Source organism: Bufo gargarizans, chromosome 5 (genome assembly GCF_014858855.1).
Source record: "Bufo gargarizans isolate SCDJY-AF-19 chromosome 5, ASM1485885v1, whole genome shotgun sequence".
In the NCBI taxonomy this organism is placed as follows: Eukaryota; Metazoa; Chordata; class Amphibia; order Anura; family Bufonidae; genus Bufo; species Bufo gargarizans.
The window spans coordinates 106413244-106438061 of record NC_058084.1 but is presented as its reverse complement, the minus strand read 5'-3'; the positions used below and the strand labels follow the sequence as shown (position 1 = coordinate 106438061).

At 43.3% G+C, this 24818-nt stretch overlaps 2 protein-coding genes across 6 annotated transcripts in view; one reads left to right on the top strand and one right to left on the bottom strand.

Annotated features, from left to right (window-relative positions):
• Window positions 1–1787, top strand: part of MTFR1 (mitochondrial fission regulator 1) — a 49242-nt gene extending 47455 nt beyond the window's left edge. For all 3 annotated transcript variants that reach the window (XM_044293745.1, XM_044293743.1, XM_044293744.1), the window contains one exon: window positions 362–1787. The gene's annotated coding sequence lies outside the window, so the exon portion shown is untranslated. The remainder of the gene's footprint in view (window positions 1–361) is intronic.
• Window positions 1788–17365: 15578 nt separating this feature from the next.
• Window positions 17366–24818, bottom strand: part of PDE7A (phosphodiesterase 7A) — a 58007-nt gene continuing 50554 nt past the window's right edge. For 2 of the 3 annotated variants that reach the window (XM_044294561.1, XM_044294560.1), the window contains 4 exons: window positions 22926–23070; window positions 22723–22819; window positions 20850–20930; window positions 17366–19506 (listed from right to left, as the gene is read on the bottom strand). In XM_044294561.1, coding sequence (XP_044150496.1) covers window positions 19337–19506; window positions 20850–20930; window positions 22723–22819; window positions 22926–23070 — 493 coding nt within the window. In that variant the 3' untranslated portion in view covers window positions 17366–19336. The remainder of the gene's footprint in view (window positions 19507–20849; window positions 20931–22722; window positions 22820–22925; window positions 23071–24818) is intronic. The other variant, XR_006390054.1, reaches the window with a different exon arrangement.

Genomic DNA, 24818 nt, shown 5'->3' with positions numbered 1-24818 from the left:
CAGAAGGGGTGGGGTCAGCCATACTATCCACAGTGCTGGCCACAGGCCGTCTTCCAGATTGAGGCCTTAGATGCCTGCGTCCCTATGTCACCTGTACACTGCCCCATAGGCTTCTAGCCTAGAGGCCTGGTTTCTATGAGCATGAACAGCAGGACAGGAAGCCATGGGCTCCTGTGCCCACCACAGTATTTACCTGCATCACCATCATACTATTGGTGATACATTTGAATTGAGGAGGGCATCTGTGGTACCCGGTCAGTTATATACCCAGAAAGTACCTGATGCTTCCATCATTAATTAGTGTTATTCTCAGTTTGCATTTGTTCTGTTAATTTCTAACCATTTGCCTCTTTTTTTCCAGTTTGGACCTCACTATGCTGAAATCAACAGGGAAAATGAAGAGCCTTATTGAGTCTTCAAATTCATGACACCGCAGATTTGGGGCTCTTCTAGTTCACAATTGACTCTTCTAACCAGGGCTGTCAGTATTTATAGTGATGGTGGAAGTGCAATGGGTTATTGCCCGAAGGGACCCTGTGAACTGCTCACAATCTGATGGAACACTAAGTCTTGCAAGATAGAATTGTAGTACATAGTAACTACATGATGGAGTACTAGCAATGTATTTATAAAGGTTTTGGTACTATGGCTTGAGAACGAGAGTCATACTGTATATTGCTGCTGGTCTGTTGTAGACGGGTCTCCCACCCTTCACTTCAAAGAGGCACTTTATATAATGGGTAGGTAATCCAGTCTGCTGATATGTCATAGGTCACATTGGCTCACCACAGATTTTTCTGGTTCATTACTGGAAATCTGATGCAAGCATCATTAATGTGGTCCTTTTTATGTCTGATTTCCAGTAACAGAAGTCTCGGAGCAGTGCCAACTGGGGTGTATAACGCATTCTGTAGAGCCCTTACCTTCTGGAAATCACTGTAATCTGACTAATGTGATCTAATACATGTGACACATTAGAAGATCATTTTGTATGGATTTCCCTTTGAAGTGTTTCCCAGTAACTGTATTTAACTGGTTACCAGGATCTTTAGATGTCGCTCTGGAACTGGTTAGTAATTTTTTTTCCTATTAAAGGTGTTCTCCAGGATTTACATATTGATGCCCTCAGGGCTGTGGAGTCACGACTCCCACTCCCTCATACATGGTGCATGTTTAAGCGATAACTTAATTTAAACTTTTTTGTGTTTCTGAATTTGAGATGTTAGAAAGCAGTTTTCCCCCTTATATTCTATGTATAGCATATAAAAGCCATTAGAGCAGCTAACCTCTCCAAACATGAGCTCAGAGGAGCAAACTAAAACATAAAGCATAGATAGAACATGCACTGGACAATTGATTTATGCACAGTTTATTGAAAGTTTAGATATACTAAGAAGTACTTGCCTTAAAGGGGTTTTCTCATTGGCTGACAGGCAGTTTGCACTCACTGTCTCCTCCGGCTGTGGGGGGACAGGGGGGGGGGGGGGGGTCTCCAGCAGTTATTAGCATAAATTAACTTGCACAATTACAGGTATAGCCATGCTTCTCAGTCCTCACAACACTTGGACCCTTTGCTTACTGCAGGTAATCTTGCTAAACCTTCTAAATTCACTCAGAGCTCAGTCCCATCGTTCTGCGGGGGCGAGGTCACTCCTGCTCTCAGCTAATCAGATATGCAGGTTACTATAGAAACCTGTGTGCAGTGAGAGACCTGCTGAACTGTCTAGACTCTATAGTTTATGACTAGTGTTGAGCGAACTTCTATTTTAAGTTCGGCGTCTAAAGTTCGGCTTCCGGTTAGCGGAGAATCCCGATATGGATTCCGAATACCGTTGTGGTCCGTGGTAGCGGAATCAATAATGGCCGATTATTGATTCCGCTACCACGGACACAAGGGAATTCGGAATCCATATCGGGATTCTCCGCTGACTGGAAGCCGAACTTTAGACGCCGAACTTAAAACAGAAGTTCGCTCACCACTATTTATGACTAAAGTAAAATCTACTGACCAATGGATTTAGGAAATGTCGTCTTCTTTTAACTGTCCCTTTTAATCTTTGTAACTAGTGAGAAAACCTCTTTAATCCTGTTCTTTAGCAGATCTGAGATGAGTGCAGCCATGCCTTCCCAGTGCCTTTTTCCTCTGATCTGTAGCGGAGGAGCTTCACTACTGAGCATCTACATAAAGGGCAGCGCACATTCATCTCAACTAACAGCCTAGATCCTTAGATCAGACATTTATAGGGCATTTCATCATTTTCCCACATTCTTATAAAAAATATATTCAGCACATACTGCATTGAACTAACTGTACCAATTTATTGTATATTTTTGGAGTCTGAGTCGGTCCATTTTTATAACAACTCCACCAAAATGGACATCAATATGAAATTGGTGGGGGTCCGACCTGCTCCGATCAGCTGTTTGAGGATGCCGCAGCACTCCCTTGAGCGCATCAGCCTCCTCACAGTTTACCAAGTACAGCACCGCACATTGTATAATGGCTGTGCTTGATATTGCAATTAAGTGAATGGGGCTGAGCTGCACCTAGGCCATGTGACTGATAATCGTGACGTCACATGACCTCAGAAGAGGCCTAATCATTCACGGAGGTCTTTGATCGCTTCATACAGCTGATCGTCGGGATTCCCAGGAGTCAGACCACTGCCGGTCATAAATTGATGACCTACCCTGAGGATAGATAATCAATATGTAAATTCCAGAGAACCTTTTTTTTAATTTTTAATTTTTTTTTCCTTCAACATATCAACAGACGTTGTCTTATTTTTTTGTGTGTGGTGAACACTTGGCAAGTATTGAAGCAGTCTTGACTATTGGGGAGCATTAAAGAGGTTGTCCGGGCTTTTTCTATTGATGACCTCTTCTCAGGATTGGTTAACAATATCAGATTGGCGGGGGTCCGACACCCGGCACCCCCGCCGATCAGCTGTATGAGGAGACCGGTGCGTGGGGTGCGCACGTTCTGTCTCCCTTCTCTCTTCCTGCTCTCCGTCGTATGGTACAGCACCGAACAGGAAGAGAGACGGCATGTGTGCACTGTGCTCGCTGTCTCCCCATACAGCTGATCGGCAGGGGTCCAAGGGGTCAGACCCCTGCCAATCTCATATTGATGACCTATCCTGAGGATAGGTCATCAATATTAAAATATCCATATTAAAACACAAAGGAAAAAAACATAGGTAGAATTTAGTGTTATGTTCCAGTCTTACAGAGATCGCCTTAACCTGTGGCAGACGGGCCCAAATAATTGTGTACAAAATGTATTTGCCAAGAATCTCAAATTTACTAAATAAGTGTAGCATTAGCACCAGAATATTTTCTATTACTATGGCATGATTGTACTTTTATTTGGTTTGCAGAGTGCTGCCGCATATTATTTTTTTCTTTGTGTTTCTAGCCATGGCAGTGTGCACCTGCGCATTGGGATGTGCTGACTAACCCCCTTTTTCTTTGCATCAATATTAAAAGCCTGGAGAACCCCTTTAATATTCAACCTTTCCACACTGCCTAATGTGGTACCACGCATTGCCATCACCCACATTAGATGCGATCTATCACAAGTCTCCAGCTTCTTAGAGCTCATCTGTATTCTGTGTGTTACATTGTGATATATACCAGGCCTCAGTATTACTCTCCAGAACAGGTCTTCAGACCTCAAAGTGCATCCACACAAGCAAGTCTCGTCTCTCCGCCCCCCACCTTTTCATCAGTATTTTAAGAAACTGCTTCAACTGATAAATACTGCTGTTTAAATGAGACATTGTACCATTTCCTTGCATTATAAGCCTGTTCAGGTGCTGCATATAGATTGGGTCCCTAGGTATAAGAAGCAGTGGCTGGAGGGTCGGGGATATTTCTTTAGTACTGCTCGATTTTGTATATATGTCTACAAACATCAGGAATCTGAAGAAACCTAGGAACATATAACTTAGATACACCTGTGGGTAGGAATGAGCTCCTAAATGTGTGGGTCATCATGTGGGTGTTTCACGACTGCACCCAGATATCGTCCATTTCATTCTATATCTGTCAGAACATATACCTGTAGGTAGTAATACTAAATTTCGCACTTCTCGAAGAATAAAATCGCTAGGTAAAGGTTTGATCATCCCTGTGTCTGGCACTGCAGTTGCTATGAAACTACAACTCCCAGCATGGCCACTTGTTCCAACTGTTCTTGTATCTCCTGTAGAAGTGAGAGGATTCTGGGACTTGTGGTTTCAGAACAGCTGGAGTGCCGGAAGATGCAGAACCAATGTAAAATTGTAATGCTGTCTGGTGTGTATTGGGGGGTGCGCACCAGTTGTTTGGACTGGTGGAAGAAGTCACCCTGTGCTTGTGCCACCTGTATTACTGTGTAGAAGAATGATCTCTAGAGGAAGATGCCGCTCTCCAGTTGTGGGTTTCAGAGGTTGTTTAAAAAAAAAAAAATTCTTAATGTTTCTTTCGCCTCATGCACACGACTGTATGAGCAAATCGCGGATTTGCGAAACACAGATACTGGTCGTGTGCGTTCCGCATTCTGCTGATCTGCACCTCCTGCCCCTTTTTCAATTTTTTTTTATTTAAGAAATTCCTTCTTGTCCGCAAAATTAGGATTAGGACATGTTCTACTTTTCATTGCGGGGCAGTAGAAATCATTTTTGAAATGAATGGGTCCACATCCGATCCGCAAAAATTCTGATGGGATGCGGACCAAAACTATAGCCATGTGCATGAGGTCTGAAGCTGGATTCACACAGAGGGCTTTGTTGTTGGTGTTCATGTTATTTCGAAGGTCAATACAGCATTTTTGATTTTACGGTTTGTGACATTTTTTTCTTTCTAAATTTACCAAAGCACAGCATGCCCTGGATGTGGCATTTTTTTTTTTTTTTACAGATTTTTTTATTATTGCAGTCTCTGTAGAGCTTGAAAGCGGATGAGAAGAAGAGAGAGTTGGGGCTGTTTCACACGAGCGGATGCCGAGCGTGACATCCGCTGCGTGAAAGAGTGCCAAGACCCAATGCGGACAGCAGAAGCACGGAGCATTAACATGACTGATAATGCTCTGTGCCTCTCTGGGATCTCTTTACTACGAAATCACAGTGACAACTTTATCTCACTGTGATTTTGTAGTAAAGAGATCACAGAGAGGCACGGAGCATTATCAATCATGTTACTGCTCCGTTCTTCTGCAGTCTGCATCGGGTCTTGGCTGTCATTCACGCAGCGGATGTCACGCTTGGCATCCGCTCGTGTGAAACAGCCCTTACAGAATAAAACCTCGAAAAATACATGTTTGTTTAAAAAAAAAAATAATCTGTAAAAATACAGTTGCTTGTGTGAAGGACCCCTACAAGTGCTTGGTATGATCCTTTACATAAAAGAATATAAATACTAGCAACACCGTCAATGTCACATTAAGCACCTTGCTGTATAGGGTTGTACATGGAAGTGTTTGCATTATGATGAAGGGTTTCTGGATGTGTAGCAGTGGATTGCGGTTATTTGCAGTTGGGTGCATTTCTTAGCGGTAATAGTGATGGGTGGTGTCTCTCAAACTATACTTGGCAGCCTAAAATTTTCAGTTTCCCAAGGAAATCTTGTTTGGAACACAGGTGGTGAATTTGTGCGCACTGACATATTTCACCAAAAAAAAAATTTGGTCACTTCTCTATTCCCATTGTATGTAAACTTTTTTTTTTTTTTTGACACGACAAATGTGTGAAATCAGTGATCTGATTGGCCACAAGCACCTACATTGTAATATGTAGGACATGGGGATAAAATGCAGCACGAGACTGATGCCGTATAGCAGTGCATGTATTGGCCTCAAGTTCTGGGGATATTACAAGATGGGGGAACACAGTATTTCAGTAAACTTTATTTACACCTGCCTGGACAATCCATTGAACAGGACCCCAAACTGTAACAGGATACACCTCCTGTTCTCGTCCATTTCAGACTGAAGAGGAAGATTAGATTTCTTCACGTATGACAGGAATTCAATTTAAAAAAAATTGATGATCTCGAGAAGATCCAGAAACCTTTATAAACATTGGTATAAATTATATTAGCGCTTGGCCTCTAATGCCGAACTTTTTATTTTATTATTTCGTCAGCTTGAATACTTTAAGGTTAGTGGCTCTTTAAGGCTACCTGCACACGGTGTGGCTAAACATGCTGAAGTTCCGTAAAAATATCTGTGCTGATTTCTGTGCTTTTCTGCACAAACTTGCATTTGCTTGCGTTTTTTTTTATTTTTTGCAGATTTGATGGGGTTTAGCCACACATTAAAAAGGTTGAAATCCACACCAAAAATTGCAAACATAATTGAAATGCTTTGGATTTCTAAATCTGCATTGCAGATCAATGTCCGCATTATGACATTTGCTGGTCATACGCTGTGGTTTTTCTATAAGAGAATCCACATGGAAAATACCTGCGTAATCTGCAACGTATGCAGGTAGCCTAAGGCCTCGTTCACACTTCAGTTGTTTGGTCAGTGATTTCCATCAGTGATTTGTGAGCCAAAACCAGAAGTGGAGCCTCCATAGACATGAGGTAGAAGAGAAAGATCTGCTTCTGTTCTATGTTTAGAGCTGCACCTGGTTTTGGCTCACAAATCACTGATGGAAATCACTGACCAAACACTGAAGTGTGAACGAGGCCTAAGGGTTTCTGATTATCCGGGTCATCACATTACTCATGATACTGCTCCTCTTCATGCCTTGAAGTGCTTATAATCCCTGTGCTTTCACCTTAAATGCTTACACAGGTCTCATGCACACAACACTGTCCGTATTTCGGCCAGCAAAAGACGGATATCATCTGGGTTTTCCTCACTCAATAGAAAACCCCATTCTTGTCTGCAAAATAGAGTATAGGACACGTGCTATAATTTGTATAAAATTGATCTGCAAAAAAAAGACGTGTGCAAGGTCCCGTAGAGATGACTGGGTCAGTTTGCTATCCACAAAAAATACGGATAATAACAATATGGGTGTGTACATGAGGCCTTACAGGTACAGCAGAAGTAAACTGGAAAGTCGTATATATATTTTACGGTTTGACCTATTGAATATTTTATTGTATATGGAGTTTTGCATTGATTTTGTGTTTTCGACTTGGACAATAAACACTAAAGCTGCGTTGACGTATAGGTTGTGTGTGCCAGTCATCCGTGTGTGCTAATAAAATGCCTTCTTTACCCTTCTCTTTAAACAATGGTAAGTTCTGCTGAATTTCTGTAGCCTAATGGGGGTGCATGTGATGCATCTGAAGTACAGACTGTTAAATGCAGGCACAACGGGGGAGATTTTTGCGCTGTTCTTGATATCCCCTGCGCTGCTGGAGGATGTGCCTCATTTAGGACGAGGCCCAGACCTCATCAAAAATTAGGTGCCTCATCGGCAGTCCGTGTGCCTAAACAGAAATCCAAGGAAGCTCTGCGCTGCTGTAGATTTCTGGCTTCATTTCAGCCAGAAAACTGGTGTAGATGAAGATAAATTTGTGTTGGCCACGCCCTGTTTTGGAAAAGTGGCGAGGGTGCCGTAAAAAGAGGCGCTTGCAACTTTTTAACAAACGCACAGCTTGTGACTTCTTAAAGCCAATCTTCTGGTGCCAGGGAGATAAATCTCCCCCAATTTGCCCGTCTGAATGTTGTACAGCAGGACTTGAACATTGATGTACGGCATTTCCTTAAAAAGATGTCAGATTTCCAGTAACCGAAATTTCATGGCTGTACGGACTACATTGATGGTGACATATTTAACCTGTCAGAAGATTGCTTTTAACCTGCTCTTCCCATTTAATGTTTCTTTGGAGTGAGGAATAAAAAAAGTTTCTGCACAGTTTATCCTGTACGTAGTCTTAGATGGCGGCACATACTCTGTTTTTGGTGTGTAACGTCTGGTCCTACCGTGACCAAACAACTGAAGGTCGTCTGCTAGATCCAGTAGCAAATACAAAGAAGATGGATGGTGATGGTGATCTTTGTCCAGTGAAGGTATGTAAACATACATTTCTCGTTAATGTAATTGGGGGACACAGCACCATAGGTATATGCCCAGCTCCCACTAGGAGGAGACACTAGATATCAAAAAGGTTGGCTCCGCTCAGGTGGGCTATACCCTCTCCACAGCTACTAGGCTAATCAGTTTTAGTCTAGTGCAGTGATGGCTAACCTCCGGCACTCCAGTTGTGGTGAAACTGACTCCCAGCATGCTCCATTCATTTCTAAGGAGTTCTGAGAACAGCTATGCAATCGTGCATCTTGGGAGTTGTAGTTTTACCACAGCTGGAGTGCCGGAGGTTAGCCATCACAGGTCTAGTGTCTGTAGGAGGCAGACATGACCTGCTCTGTTTTTTTGCAGGTCTTGCTGCTTTTTATTTTATTATTTTTTCCTTTCTTCTGTAGGTCTCTACCTGCTGCAGGATGGGGCTCTATCGTGGATTACCACTTTAGTTGCACCCCCTGCTGGCACGTACTTTTAAGTACTTAAGCCGGTCACCCAGTCCCCTATTACAGCATCTGCAGTGGCCTGCAGGCAATCCCACATAAGTGTTTAGTTTGCCGAAGGGGTGACCCTGATGGCATGTATTCTCCCCTGTGTCCCTGCCCCAAGAGTTCCCCCGGGTTTAAACCCCCCCTTTTTGGCCAAGGGATGGGATTCATTTTATTTGTGGGGCCTGGTTAGGTCCCTTCTTTCCCCCTTTTTCTTCCCTCCCTTGGGTATCCTTCACCTCCCTGGCCACCCATGCCTCTGCCGGCCTTTCCTTCTACTTTAGTCCCCGGCATCTGCCGGGACTAGGCCGCATCTTCCTTGGCCTGTCCCTGGGGCCCCTGGTGCTCCTTTTGCCCTCCCTGAGCGTAGCTCCTCAGGAGCCCCCCCTCACCCGTTTATTTTCATTTCCGGAGAGCCCCAGATTTCCAGTGCTTCTTTCTCGCCTAGGCCGCGTCTTCTCCCAGACACCCCTCCCCCACTTGCTTCCCGGACTTTTTCTTTTTCTCTATCCCAGCCAAGCGTGGGCTTTAACCCTGTGGGGGGAGGTTTCCACTTTTTACCTCTTTTTCAGAAAGAGCGAGCCTCCATCTTGCCAGCAAACCACCTTGCATGTTTCTGCAGCTGCTGCAGCACCTCTTCAGGGACATGTCACTTGGGGTTCCGTAGGACAGCCTCTGCCTGGCTGTTTTTCTTTTTCTTTTTTAAGGCTCAATATTAGCCTCCAGAGAGGACTCTCATTCCCAGCTCCTGCTCCTGTAAATCCTGTCATGTATTTTACATTCGCCCATTGCGATAAAAAGTTGCCATGCGGTAAGCCTTCCCTGTCTGTGCGCAGTACCTTGCTCACAGGCCCTTTCTGTCTCCCTGACCACCCCTTCTGTGTCTGTCCCTCCTGAATGGATCTCTTCCCTGTCCCAAGCCATAGCGAACCTTGTCTGACTCCCAATCCATGGTGGAGTTGCTGGACCTCTTGCTTGCCCAAATTGCGACCGCCTCTGCCCCTCCCAGGGACTCCTCTGCGGACAGGGCACACTCACATTCAGACACCAGGTCCCACAAACTACCTTGGGTTGTCACAACTAAGTCCCGCTCCTCCGTATCCTCTGGTCACCCCCAGGACAGGTCTGAGGCTGGTGACGTATTCTTGCCTGACGCATCTTACGCCTCTTTAGGGGACACCTCTGCACTGATTCTGACTCAGAACAGAGCATCAGGTGGTCTTCCACCATACAGAATCTCTGGGTACTCAGACAAATGTCCACTGAGGAACCTCTCCTCTCCAAGGTTGGTATCCCCTTAGTGGATTTTCAGATTGCAGCCAGGTGAGTGCTAAGGATATTCCACACAGATAAGTCAGCTTGCCGTCTCTCCAGTACGTGGTGCTTTACCCGTCACCGTGTTTAGCAAGTCAGCACACCTATGTGGTGTCCCAAGTACGTACGCCTTCACAGGGTGGATACATTTGATTTTTCCCTTGATAATCTGGCTATTATTGTCCTCATGTGGTCCAGTTCTGTGGACCCTACTTGAGCTTCTGTCTGGGTAATATTGCTTGGTCCCTGCACCAATGATTCTTTGACCATCTAGCTGGCCGGTTACCTCTGGGGAATCCACTCGTGGCATCTCTGACCGCACATGCTCTGTATGACAGCTGCCTCTCTCCCCCCCCCTCCCAAATTTGGATCATATTCTCACTTTTGGGATGGAGCTTACCTCGTTTTGAGAACTGTTCCTCCTTAGGCTGTTTGGAGTCCTCTCTCCTACTCCAATATTTCTCAGACGTGTGTCTCCGCTTGTATTACCAGGGCCTGCTACGGTTTTCCTTTTCACTGAGACTAAATGTGGCAAGGTATATCTCTGGTCTTACTTTTCACAGCGATATTTTGTTATTTTTTCGGCTGCTGGATCCAAGCCTATTTTTTTTTATGGGAAGCAGATCTTTACGTTCCCTTCTCCTGGCCATTACCTAGGACCCCCTCCTCCCCCATGGGTTGGCTGCTTTCTCTAGCAGGATTGGGTTTCCACCTTCTCATAGGGTGTTTCTCTTTGTCCACATGCCTTGGGGCGGAAGGAGGCTCGCTCGCTCCCTTCCTATGGTTCCTATCTACCCTGGCCTTTACAGGAAGTTGGCCACAGACAAGCCATCTTTTTGGTCTGTGACAAGTTAGTTTTTTCCTTGCTGTGTCCTCTTTCTGGTCGGGTTCCTTTGCTTCCAGGCCTTATAGAAGCACCTTCCTTTTACCGAGGGGCTGTCCACAGGGTTTTTTAAGCTCGTTTCCAGGATTTTTTTTTCTCTTGGTTAAGGACTGCTCTGTCTTTTTACCAAGCATTTTTCCTCCTGCCAGGTACCCTCAGTCTAATTTTCTTGTGTCTGTCCTCTTATGGATTCTCCTCCTGGAGCATCCTTCCTTATGCAGAGTGCTAGGTTGTTACCAAAAGATGTTGCGGTGCTACTCTCCTGTTTCTTCAGGGGGCAGCCCTGGTTTTTCCAGATCCTTCTTTGGTGCTCACTTGTTCAACTCTTGGTTCTTGCTGCCTTGCTTCCTATCCCACCTCGGGAGGAATTGTGTGTTTCCCCTTGGTCATTCTTGGGCTCTTTTTCCAGGCTTGGAATCGTGACAGTCTCCTTTTATTTATATTTTTCCTTTGGAACCATTTCATGCAGGGTTCTCCAGCACCTGTGCGTCCAACTTTTTGCATGAGATGTCCTTCCCACCCTCGTCAGAATGCTTTGGGACATCCTATGGTGTTGTGTCCCTCAATGGCATTAATGCGAAAATTAGATTTTTGCACTTACCGTAAAATCCCTTTCTTGTTCAATTCATTGGGGGACATAGATCCTACCCTTTGTTTTCACTTCTTTTCCTGTCATCAGGCTGCTGTTTCTTTTCCCGGTCTGGGACATGTTGGTTCATGTCATTTTTTAGCAGAGTGAATGCTGTAATATCAAAACCATTTATTGTATTATTATTTATTTTTTTTCAATTTCACCCCTCAAAGCATTTTTAACCATTTTCCAATACAAGACATGGTAAATTAAATGATGCCATAAAAAAATCCTGCAAAAAATAAGCCCTTATATGCCTATATGAATGGAAAATTAAAAAAAGGTAAGGCTACAGTAATGTGGGGAGGCAAAAATAATAAAAAGGCCCAGTCCTTAAAGGGAACCTGTCACCTCTACTATGCTACCCTCACTGAGCATTTCTAAATGTTCATTGTGTTACCCTAAATATATAAATGACACTTAATTTAATTTGCAGATTAATTCAATAAGTTATGCATTTTTGTACTTCCCACCTTTCATGCAAATTAACATAAGTCATATCTTATTTGTGTGACCAGAGAAGAGTCATATTTTCAAGCTCTGACTCATCTCAGGTTAATTTGCCTATGTATCAAATCAGTGGGTTGTTTTTTTTTTTTACACAAAAGCACACAGAGCTATGGGGACTGGATATTGCGGATGTGCTAGCAGACCATGTCCTCAGCTCTATACACAAAATCCCGGTGACAGGTTCCCTTTAAGGGGTTAATGGGCATCAGTTTGTCAGTTCTGTCAGACATGACAAAAAAATAAAAAAATCCTACCTGCTGAAAAATCTGATCACAACTGACAGATAAAAAAAAAAAAAAAATACAGAGTTTGACATGTACAGCACTGACTGGATAACGGTTGTGTGAATACTCCCAATTTTAAAGGTAACTCCCAGCTGTCCATTAAGTCATATTTCCAGGATAAATATGATCTAGATTTTGAAGATGATCTAGATTTTATGAAGAATGAAAAAACAGACATGTTATGATTCAAAAGGTCCTCCTCGACATACATCCTGAAGACCACTGGGTGGCAGTCTCAAGCTGCTGGGAGTATCTGCACCGATGTCAATGCACTGCAATTTTATCTTATTCTTGGAATGTTGGATTTAAAAAAAAAAAAAAAAAAAATTATTATATGTTGAGATATATACGCAAAGCCTGAGGCTGCACTACTGAGCTATTCAGATGCCACCAGGTTCAGTACGGTCATCAAAACCTTGTGTGGATTCTAAGCACCAACTGGTTTAAGCCTTCGGCCTCATGCACACGAACATGGTTTGGTTTTGCGGCTCTGATGCGGACCCATTCACTTCAATTGGGCCGCAAAAGATGCGGACCGCACTCTGCTGTCGCCATTATTAGTCAAACCAGGAGTGCAGCCTCCACAGGTATAAGGGAAAGATCTGCACCTGTTCTGTGTTTAGAGCCGCACCTGGTATTAGCTCGAAATCACTGACCAAACACCAATTGTGCGAATAAGGCCTTAAAAAGTCTCAGATGTCTTCACACGACCGTATGAATTTTGCGATCTGCAAAAAAGTAGAGATGATGTCCACGTTGCATCCATTTTTTTATTATTTATTTGAAGAACCTGACATGTTCTATCTTTTGTGCGGGACTGTGGATCGGATATACGGATGTGGACAGTACACGGAATGCTGTCTGCATTTTTTGAGGCCCCATTGAAATGAATGTGTCCACAATCAATCTGCAAAAAAATGCGGATTGGACCAGAAATACGGTTGTGTGAATGGTGCCTTAGGGGGGTCATTTAATAAAACCAGCATTTTAGACACTGGGGTTAATAAGCCCCTGTGCTGGATCTGCCAAAGTTATGTAGAGGTGCCAGCGTCTATAAATCTTTGGCGGATCCACCGCCGGTCTAAAATCTACACCAGCTTCGTTGCTGGCGTAGATTTAGAATATTTTCTACACCTAAGCAAGGTGTAGAAAATGATGAGACAGGCCTGGCAGGGACCAAGCCACGCCCCTTTTCACACTTTTTTTTTTTTTTTTTAAAGACCTGGCATGTGAGCGGAAAAAGCACCACATTGTGGTGCAAATAACCTTTGTGCTGCAATCTGCGACAGATATATATGGTGTATATCAGTTAGTAAATTACCCCCTTAGTGTGTATCCGGTTCAATATATCATTCATATAAGCACGCAAAAGTTCAGAAGTCCTTTTACTTCTAAAATATTCACGGCAAGAGCAGGCAAATCATCATTATTAATCATACAGTCAGGTCCTTAAAAAGATTGGGATATCGACACAATTCTAACATTTTTGGCTCTATACACCACCACAATGGATTTGAAATGAAACAAACAGGATGTGCTTTATCTGCAGACTGTCAGCTTTAATTTGAGGGTATTTACATCCAAATCAGGTGAACGGTGTAGGAATTACAACATTTTGCATATGTGCCTCCAACTTGTTAAGAACCCAAAAGTAATGGGACAACTGGCTTCTCAGCTGTTCCATGGCCAGGTGTGTGTTATTCCCTCATTATCCCAATTACAATGAGCAGATAAAAGGTCCAGAGTTAATTTCAAGTGTGCTATTTGCATTTGGAATCTGTTGCTGTAAACTCTCAAGATGAGATCCAAAGAGCTGTCACTATCAGTGAAGCAAGCCATCATTAGGCTGAAAAAGCAAAACAAACCCATCAGAGACATAGCAAAAACATTAGGCATGGCCAAAACAACTGTTTGGAACATTCTTAAAAAGAAGGAACGCACAGGTGAGCTTAGCAACACCAGAAGACCACGGAAAACAACTGTGGTGGATGACCGAAGAATTCTTTCCCTGGTGAAGAAAACACCCTTCGCAACAGTTGGCCAGATCAAGAACACTCTCCAGGAGGTAGCTGTATGTGTGTTAAAGTCAACAAGCAAGAGAAGACTTCACCAGAGTGAATACAGTGTTCACCACAAGATATAAACCATTGGTGAGCCTCAAAAACAGGAAGGCCAGATTAGAGTTTGCCAATAGACATCTTAAAAAGCCTTCACAGTTCTGGAACAACATCCTATGGACAGATGAGACCAAGATCAACTTGTACCGGAGTGATGGGAAGAGAAGAGTATGGAGAATGAAAGGAACTGCTCATGATCCTAAGCATACCACCTCATCAGTGAAGCATGGTGGTGGTAGTGTCATGGCGTGGGCATGTATGGCTGCCAATGGTACGGGTTCTTTTGTATTTATTGATGATGTGACTGCTGACAAAAGCAGCAGGATGAATTCTGAAGTGTTTCGGGCAATATTATCTGCTCATATTTAGCTAAATGCTTCAGAACTCATTGGACAGCGTTTCGCAGATGGACAATGACCCAAAGCATACTGCAAAAGCAACCAAAGAGTTTTTTAAAGGGAAAGAAGTGGAATGTTATGCAATGGCCAAGTCAATCACCTGACCTGAATCCGATTGAGCATGCATTTCACTTGCTGAGGACAAAACTGAAGGGAAAATGCCCCAAGAACAAGCAGGAACTGAAGACAGTTGCAGTAGAGGCCTGGCAGAGCATCACCAGGGATGAAACCCAGCATCTGGTGATGTCTATGTGTTCCAGACTTCAGGCTGTAATTGACTGCAAAGGATTTGCAACCAAGTATTAAAAAGTGAAAGTTTAAAGGGAGTCTGTCACCTCCAGATGACCATATACTGTGCTTACATGGCTCTGTAGCACACCTATACATAAATTTAACGGTACCTTTGTTCTTCTCTTTAGACTTGCACAAGCAGGAAAAACGAAGTTTAATTCATATGCAAATGAGCACTCGCAAGTGCCCAGGGGTGGCGTTCAGTGTGTAGGTGCCCAGGCTGCTCTGCCTTCTTTTCAGTTTCCTGCCCTCCAAGTCTCTTGCCTCATCGATAGGTCCGGACTTGGAGGGCGGGCAAAGGAAGAGGCTGGGGAGGAGTAAAGTGAAAAGAAGGCAGAGCAGCCTGGGCATCTACACACTGAACTCCTCCCTGGGCACTTGCGAGTACTCATTTGCATATGAATTAAACTTTGTTTTTCCTGCTTGTGCAAGTCTACAGAAAACAAAGGTACCGTTACATTCATGTATAGGTGTGTGATAGGACAATGTAAGCACTGTATATGGCCATATGGAGGTGACAGACTCCCTTTAATTTATGATTATTCTTCAGTCCCATTACTTTTGGTCCCTTAACAAGTGGGAGGCACACATGCAAACTGTTGTAATTCCTACACCGTTCACCTGATTTGGATGTAAATACCCTCAAATTAAAGCTGACAGTCGGCAGTTATAGCACATCTTGTTCGTTTCATTTCAAATCCATTGTGGTGGTGTATAGAGCCCAAAATGTTAGAATTGTGTCGCTGTCCCAATATTTATGGACCTGACTGTAAATAACGCTATTCACGACACTGTAGCATTTCTGTAGGAATTTTTCCTTTTTCCTTTCATGCAATATAAGTCGGTTTACATTCTGACATTCTCTATGAACACAACCTCATCATGCAATGTTTCTGAAGGACACACCCTTGCTTAATGAAAAGTTATTTTAGTATATTTTCCTGATCCCTTTTTATGGGCGAATTCTTACATCGGTTTTGTAAATTAGTACTACAATTGAAGGAAGGCGGTGTGTCCTCACGAAACATTGCGTGACGAGGGTGCGTTAATTCTTAAATAAATGCTAGTGTCGCAAGTAGCCGAATTCACAACACCTTATGCGTGTTGGCATCCATCTTTTTTTTTTTGCGGATCCATTGTAACAATGCCTATCCTTTCCGCAAAACCGACAAGAATAGGACATGTTCTATTTTTTTTTTTTGCGGGGCTACGGTGTGCTGTCTGCATTTTTTGAGGACTCATTGAAATGAATGGGTCCGCATCCTATCTGCAAAAAACACGGAATGGACATGGAAATAAAATAAGTTTGTGTACATGTAGCTTAACGATGACGATTTGCCTGCTTTGGCCATGATTGATTCACACAATCCTCATCATATAAGATCTCCATGCACCTGACAGATGATGAGGCACGGTATTAGGGTCCATTCACACGTCCGCAAAATGGATCCGCATCCGTTCCGCAATTTTGCGGAACGGGTGCAGACCCATTCATTTTAAATGGGGCCGGAATGTGCTGTCCGCATCCACATTTGCGGATCCGCACTTCCGCATCCGTGCTTCAGTTTCCGCAAAAAAACGAAAGACTAATCGGAGGGAACCAGCTACTAGATGGTTCGATTAGTCTTTCAATTGCGGACAAGAACAGGCATATTCTATTAGTGTCGGCAATGTGCGGTCCGCAAAATGCGGAACGCACATTGCCGCTTTCCGCGTTTTGCGGATCCGTGGCTCCGTGTATCCGCAAAACAGGTTGCGGACGTGTGAATGGAGCCTTAGACATCCTCTGTGGTGTAGACTCGGCATAAAATAGATAAAAAAATAAAATAAAAAATGTTATTGCAAAAGGCCGAGATCTGATCACTTCAGTTAGGGACACAATCTAAGTACTCCACACGACCATAGTCACTTTGCAGGATGCACACGGACCGTATACGTATTTTGGGGATCAGCAATTTTCAAAAGGACCTACTGTAAAAATGCCTTTTGTCTGCAAAACTGATAAGAAAAGGTAAGGTTCTATAATCTGCGGCCCAGCCACATGCTTGCAGGCAGCACATGGATGACTGTCCGTTTTTTTTTTTTTTGCAGACCCTTAGTAGAAATGAATGGATCGGTGTGTGATCCGTAAAAAATGCGGATTGAAAACGGGCCCAAAATACGGTCGTGTGCTTGAGGCCTTCAACGGGATAAACGGCTGTAATTACACTGCACCACTGCTACAAGGGAGAGGACGTGCAGGTAAAGATCTAAACACATGCAGTGCTCACATGAAGGTAGTGGGCCCCTTATAATAGCTGAACGGCGGGGGTGCTGGGAATAAGGCCCGCAATGATCTGATATTGATAATCTATTCTGAGGATGTCATCAATATCTAGCCTGGACAGTAAAACTTAAGAAATTACATTTTGAAAGCCAAAAACACACATTCTTTTTAAAATTTTTATTCATCAAAACTGAACAGCAACAGGCACGTATTAAAATGAGTATGGCAAAGCCGAGTACAAATGGCTTTACGCTTAAGCCGTCTCCCAAAAAATGTCTGTTGCAACAAACTGTAAACAGATGATAAAACAGTCTTTAACAGCAATACCAAGGAAAATACAAATCAGCTAAAAAAGCACCAGATTTTTTTCTTTTTTTCTTTTTTTTCTCTAGATAACAGTTGTGCTCACTATACTTAAAACAAATTACAAAATAATGGAATGTTTAAAGTTTAAAATTAGTCCTGCAACTGGTCCTAAAAACAACTTGTACAACTAAATCCCACAAAACTAGTTCACAAAATAAACAAAACCCAGAGGGGAAATAAAGAAAAAATAAAACTAAAAACACGACACGTTTGGTCACTTAGCTTTGTGCATAGATTAAGGCATTTTAGCAATTCATTACATTTCACTCATCCTTTATCTGTGACAAGTAGATGGACTGGTGAGCTGGGCACATCTTTGCTTTTGCTGACCTACAACTCCCACTATCTGTACAGGACTGTTAGGCTAGGTCTACATGACGACATGTGTCGCGCAACATTTTTTTATAATGGTAGTTTATGGTTTTGCACTGCAACGCGACAGTCGCAGAAAAAAAAAAAAAACATAGACTACCATTATAAAATGTGTCGTGCGACAAATGTCGTTGTGTAGACCTAGCCTTAAAGGTCAGGAAATTTGTCGTCCAGCAAAAAGGTTTGGTGTGCGGCTTTCCAAACCCATGGTATAGTCCTGTAACCAATCGCATGCACACACTCACACGCGGTTCATTCCAGTCACTCACACGCACACTGCAGCAAAAAAAGGCATTTGTACCCTTGTCCGAACCAAAAAATAAAATAAAAAAAAATCCCTTCCCTCTTTTATTTCAGACTGGCAAATACCCTGAGCTGAATATGGTGTTTACATTAATTCCACCTTTTTCCGTGCAGTTCAAGTGTTCAGTAGTGGAAAATGGTAATTAAAAAAAAAAAAAAAAAAAAACAGCATGCAAAGCATTTCACTATAGCTTAGCAGAACAATCGGGACAGTGTCCTTGCATTCCGCCTTAAAAAATAAATAAAAAAATGCTGCCAAATCTTCCAGCCATTAAGGAGTTGGAGTCTTGGCTGTATGCTACTGAAAATATTGCAAAACGTGGAAAGTTCCCAAACGAAGTTAAGTGGCGGTGTGAGGGAGAGGAAGGATTGCAGTCAACATTTGTTCTTCTTAAATAACCATACAAAAAAAATAAAGATAAATAAAAAAGATCCAGTTAGTGGCTCCTTCACAACCATGCTTAAAGGCAAGTGTCAGTCAGTATATTCAGTGGATTTGTAAACAGCATTTCTTGCCGAGGCAGCAGAGCAGTGCGGGCACTTCACATTTCCAAAAAGTCAACACAAAGTCCTTTAATCTGGCAAATTCCCACCAGTAGCTGGAAAAAATATCTTCCAATTAGAATAAATTTTGAGACGGAGAAGTTTCCTTTGACAAATAAAAAAAAAAAAATAATCTAAAATAAAAACACCAAACCTGTGGCACATGAAAAGCTTCCTGCAGTTTTCGGTCAGTCGTTGCTGTGCTTTGCATATTCAAGCTTTCATTGAAAAGAACAAAACCAACTGAGGTATGTGCATATTGCTCTATGTTCAGGCTGGGTATAAAAAAAATGAAAAAAAAAAAATATATATATAATTGCAAAAAAAATATGGAGCAAGTTAAAAGGAGAATTGGAGAGAAATAATGCTGGCATTAGTTATTTTTATTTTTTTTAACGTAACCTTGGCAATCAGGAGAAATTCTGGCACCAAGACCCTTTTCTGATCACTTGCTAAAAATACCACTAAAGAGCCGTTGTGATGCATACTCTAGGTTCATGGTGTGCAGTCTTCCTGAGGTTAAAAAAAAATAAAAAATACATATATAGGTCAGTCATCAAAGGCAGGGTCGGCCTCTTCACTACTGGACCGCTCCTGCAGCATTCCCTTCCAGCTGGCTTTATTCAGTCCCACGTGGCCCAGCATGGTCTGCGACAGCCTTGTGTTGCTGAATCGGGCCCACTCCACAAACAACGGCTCCACCAGGTAGGTGATGAACCCTGAAGAGACAAGGAAGCGCCATGAGAAACACTGGAGGAAATGCAGTTGTAGTGTAGACACCAGAGATTCTGGGTTCCTTCAGCTACATTTATAGGAACCTGTCGGCATCTTTTGTCATGTTAAACTACAGTGAAACCAAACATGTTCCCTATAAAACTCAGCAGTCCCGTTTTAGTGACACACAACTTCTGCAAATGTGGTCCATGGACATTGTGAACCCACCAATATTTGTTTGATTGACATCTCCCTTCCCAAAAATGATTTTGGCGCTAGGAGAAGTCAAGCTAAGATGGGTGCCTTCACAATGTTGACTTTGCTCCGAGATGCCCTAATGACTCCATAGACCAGGGATCAGCAACCTCCGTCACTCCAGCTGTTATGAAACTACAACTCCCAGCATGCTCCATTCACTTCTATGGGAGATTAATGAACAGCCAAGCAAGTGTGCATTTTGGGAGTTGTAGTCTCACAGCAGCTGGAGTGCCGAAGGTTGTTGACCCCTGCCATAGACCATAGTTACATAAAGAGAGGTACCTTTTCATTACTGTTTGATTACACGTAACAAGACATACAGCGCAGTGTTATTACTGGTAACACAGTTGCCGACATGTTCCCTTTAACAAATTAAGTGAAGGCGGCAACATCTACACAACGAGATTACCGATTAGGGCTAGAGCCATACGGCGACAAAAATTGTGACATGTGACATTTTTTGCAATGATAGTAAATGGTGTCGCACTGCGACAGGTGCACAAAAATCCAACTTGTGGCGCAACTTTTGTGCAACAAGAAGTCGCACAACACATGTCGCCGTGAAGCTCTAGCCTAAGGCCTCATGCATACAACTGTGTCTGTATTACAGTCCACAAACCAAGGATCTGCAAAATATGGACACCTTCCATGTGCGTTCCTCTTTCCTATCGCCAGAAAAAGCTATTCTCAACAGCAATACGGACAAGAACAGAACATGTTCTACAACTTGTGGAGCAGACATATAGATGCGGACAGCACACGGATGACATTCGTGTGTTTTTTTTTTTGTTTGTTTTTTGTGTGGATCCATAGAAATGAACGGGTCTGTGTGCAATCCACAAAAAATGCAGAAGACACAGATGGAAAACATGGTCGTGTGCATGACGCTTTAGTCAGCAACATGGAAAGTTACTACAGAGAGAAGATAAACCTAGAGGAGACAGATGTGCCAATATTATCACGGTGGCGAATGCTAGATAGAACTTTCCTCCAATTTATACCGCCTCATGGTTGTCTTTAAAAAAAAAAATTTTATACAAGTATACAACTAGCAGTGATGAGCAACATCATGACCCTGGCTCATCCTTACCAATCTGGATGTTGGAGATGTTTGAGGTGTTCCGATCGCACAGAGGACTGATCTCCAGATTACATTTCCTCTCCACATCCCCTAAGAAAGAAAGACAAAAATCTTTTATAATTTCTCATTTATCCACACAGTAACATAACAGATCAGAAAATACACATTGCTGAGCAGTCATGTACTTTGTGAGATCACCAAATTGCTCATCAACCAAGCATTATTAGGGGGAAGGAGTCCTGTCTGAAACTAGCCACTTAATGCCACCTAGGTATTCATGGCAGGTCATGGAGTTTGGAACTACTTTCTGGCCTGGGAATTCAGACAAACCTACTATTGCCAAGGATTAGATACACAGTCCTGTTGCAGGTGACAGTCCTATCCTCCATGTTTTCCTGCAGACATTATCCACCAGCAAGTCAATATGTTTGAACCAATGCTCAAACATTACAGCTCAAATCATATGTACTAGATGGTCTAGTCAGGGTGCTGAATCTCCTTCAAGAGACCAGTCCTGTATGGAGACTTACTGGCAATACTCCATGGGAAACAAATATGCCAAGAGGTCTCTCCCAAGTTAGAGAATCATCTCGCTAGTGCCACCTCTTGGAGGTTTCCCCCTATTAGTCAAAATCCAACTTTTCAAAAAGCATTGGGATTTGACAAGGGGATACAGCCAGGCTAGAGATCCATCCATAGACAGCTGTTTTGGGTGTTTGCCCCTCGTCAGTACAGAGCAGGATTCTGGCTGCCTCAGTGCAGTGCCTTGAATGTGGCTTAGGCAAGGTACTGAATCTCCTTAAAGAGACCAGTCCTGTATGGAGACTTACTGGAAGTGCTCCATGGTATGGAGATTAATTGGCAATGCTCCATGGGAAACCAATATGCAAAGAGATATCTCCCAAGGAAGAGAACCATCTCACTAGTGCCACCTGTTTGAAGTGGCTCCCTATGAGTGGAATCCTACCCAGCCGACCAGAATCCTACTCTGTACTGACACCCCTAAACAGCTGTCTACAGGATTTTGACTTATAGGGAGCCACTTACAAGAATTGGCGCTAGCGAGATGGTTCTCTTTGTATACTAGACAGTCTGAAAGACTTTCATGGATAATTACACTGGTAAGCTTGTTTTGTCATTGGACTCTCCCACTGGAGTACAACTTTAACTTTGCGAAACAAACAGATTGAGGGACATTTACCAAGACCTTTACACCACTACTGTGGTGTAAAAATGCACCATAATTTGTGACTTTTTGAGCTTCTCTGCACTTTTCTGAAGGGCGGAGAAAAGGCGGGGCTTTGTGCCACCCGCCGTATTTACTTAAACTGTCACCAGAAGGTGGCGGAAGTTATAGCTGAAGTCTACGCCAGCCTGTAGCTAACGTAGACTTCAGTTTTTGGTGCATGGCAGGGCCGAGACGCGCCTCTTAATAAATTAGGCACATCTCACACCAGTGCAGGGGGATCAAGACTGGGGTATGGGCATGCCAGTCTTGATAAATGTCCATCACTCTGGACCATCTAACTGAAATGAGGAACACTTCTAATCATACAGCTACTGGACAATGAGGCAGGAGGTGCTGGTGATGTGGAGCAGGGAGGACAAAAATGAGCTTCACAACAAGAAGCTGTTACACCTAATCTGTGGGGTACACGGTAGCAATCAATTCCGCTCTCACCGAAATCAAACCACTGTCCCTGAAATATATTGACATACTAAGTCCTCCCGAGTGAAAGATGTTCTTTGTATCTGATCTCTGCTCTGGATAACAGACAAGTCCTGACCTGGGACCTATCTTCCCCTATAAGCCGAGCAGGATATTTGTAAATTGTTTTTCAAAACCTCTTTATGTCATATTTTGCTTTAACCCTTGGCTTACCTTGGTAGAAGAATTCTTCTGTCACTTTCTCACTCCATTGCTTGCTGAGCTCCCAAGTTCGGCACGGGTTACAGATGTCTGCACACTTTAAAGCCATCTACGATAAAGAAAGTCATTAAAATGCGCCACACGTACCCGGTCGTTATATAATAACGTGAGGATTCTATGCTGGCAAAGAGTGAACGTGTCATGTGTGGTCATACCTGCAGAATAAAATGGCGATGCCCAGCATTTTCCAGACATAAGTCGCCCCGGTCCAGGTGGGTTCTGAACTGCGACAGGTATTCATTTTGTCGACTGATGTCTGTAGCAAGAATAATAGATCCTAACTGGCTTTCCATGTGTAGCCTAAAACACACAAAAAACCAAAAACAGCTTCATATACAGTGTATATACAAAAATAATCATTCAATGGATGAGCAAGACTATGACCACATTGCATGATTCGGTATCTATCCTGGAAACCCAACCATTCACAGCCTAATCCGGCACAGAGATGTTGTATGCGTGTGCGCTCCTGGTACTGCAGCTTAGCCATAGAAACATGAATGGGCTGCAGTACCTGTGCACCCACCCCTACAGACATGGCCGAGACTGGATATGCGGTGCAGGGGTGTCCTTCCTTGTACTGTGGTAAATGAAGGAAAAGCAGCACTACGTAGCCCAGCACGGGAACAAGAAAGGTACCATTAATGAGGGTGGTGGTGCTCGTAGATAGAGATCCTGGCCATGGGTCCCGTCATGAGGTAAGCATATAGAAATCCGCAGCACTCCTCTAAAAGTGAAGAAAATCTGGTCTTTTATTAAACCAGCAGCATAAGTACAGCGACGTTTCGACCACCTCTGGTCTTTATCAAGCAGTGATGATAAAGACCAGAGGTGGTCGAAACGTCGCTGTAGTTATGCTGCTGGTTTAATAAAAGACCAGATTTTCTTCACTTTTGGAGGAGTGCTGCGGATTTCTATATGCTTCCTTGTACTGTGGATAGTACAGTTACAATTTAGAGGTTCTAAGGGGGTCATTTATCACTCAGAAATTCACCTATACGGTTAGTTGCGCTGCAATCTGCGACTTTTTACCGGTTGCGCTAGGTCTAAAATAGCGGGTGTAGCATGGGCGGGGAGGGACACCGGCCAGTAGGCCCGTCTCAGTTACCATTTTCTACGCCTGTTTTAAGGATGCTGGCTTACAATTAGACTGGCGCTGGATACGCCAAAGTTATGCAGAGGCCGGCGCCTTTACACAAGTCCAGCGGACCCACCGCCAGATATAGGGGTTATTAAGGCCGGCGTCTAAAAACACCAGTCTTAATAAATTACCTCCTAAGTATCTATATTACAGTTCCAGCACTCACAAGATACACATCATTGAGGTAGATGGAGAAATAGGAGAAATTCCTATCCTATCGCCGCAGAAAAAGGAGGGGAAAAAATAAATAAATAAATATAATCTTCCATCCAAACAGATGCAGCATCCGACACTGTGAAAACATCACTTCCTTATTGATTCCTATGGGAGCATGTGTAACAGCTTTGCAAATATTTCTGCAGGGTGGAGACCCGTGAAAGTAACACAACATAGTCAGACTAGATCTTCCATCCAAGCAGATGATGTGTCTGGTCGGCACCGAGAGAAAACATCCTATCCCCACTGATTCCTATGGTAGGCGGCATGCTATACTGTAAACAGCCTAGTAGACCAACGCACTGCAGTAGCACTGAGAAATCTACAAGTCTAAAATGTGTTCACTAAAGGGAATCAGTCACCATGGGCGGACTGGTTAAAGTTGTCCCATAATGTAAGCAGGTCCAAACAGATAGAAGCAGGGAAACACAAGTAGGCAGTGCCAACGCAAGCAGGGGAGGTCAGCAATACCATTGTGCAGCACAAAATACTGCCGCAGAAGCTGTCCCTCTGTGGTGGCCATCAACAGCTGCACATTCTGTCCTCCTCCAGTTGTCTCCAAGATATGGAGCCATCGGCAACCATGCCCCACTTCAGTATTCAACTGTATTACCATCCTGAAGACAACCATGCAATTAAATTTAGGAGGACATCTGCAGCCGCCGACCGGGTACACGAGTAGCTGATACGC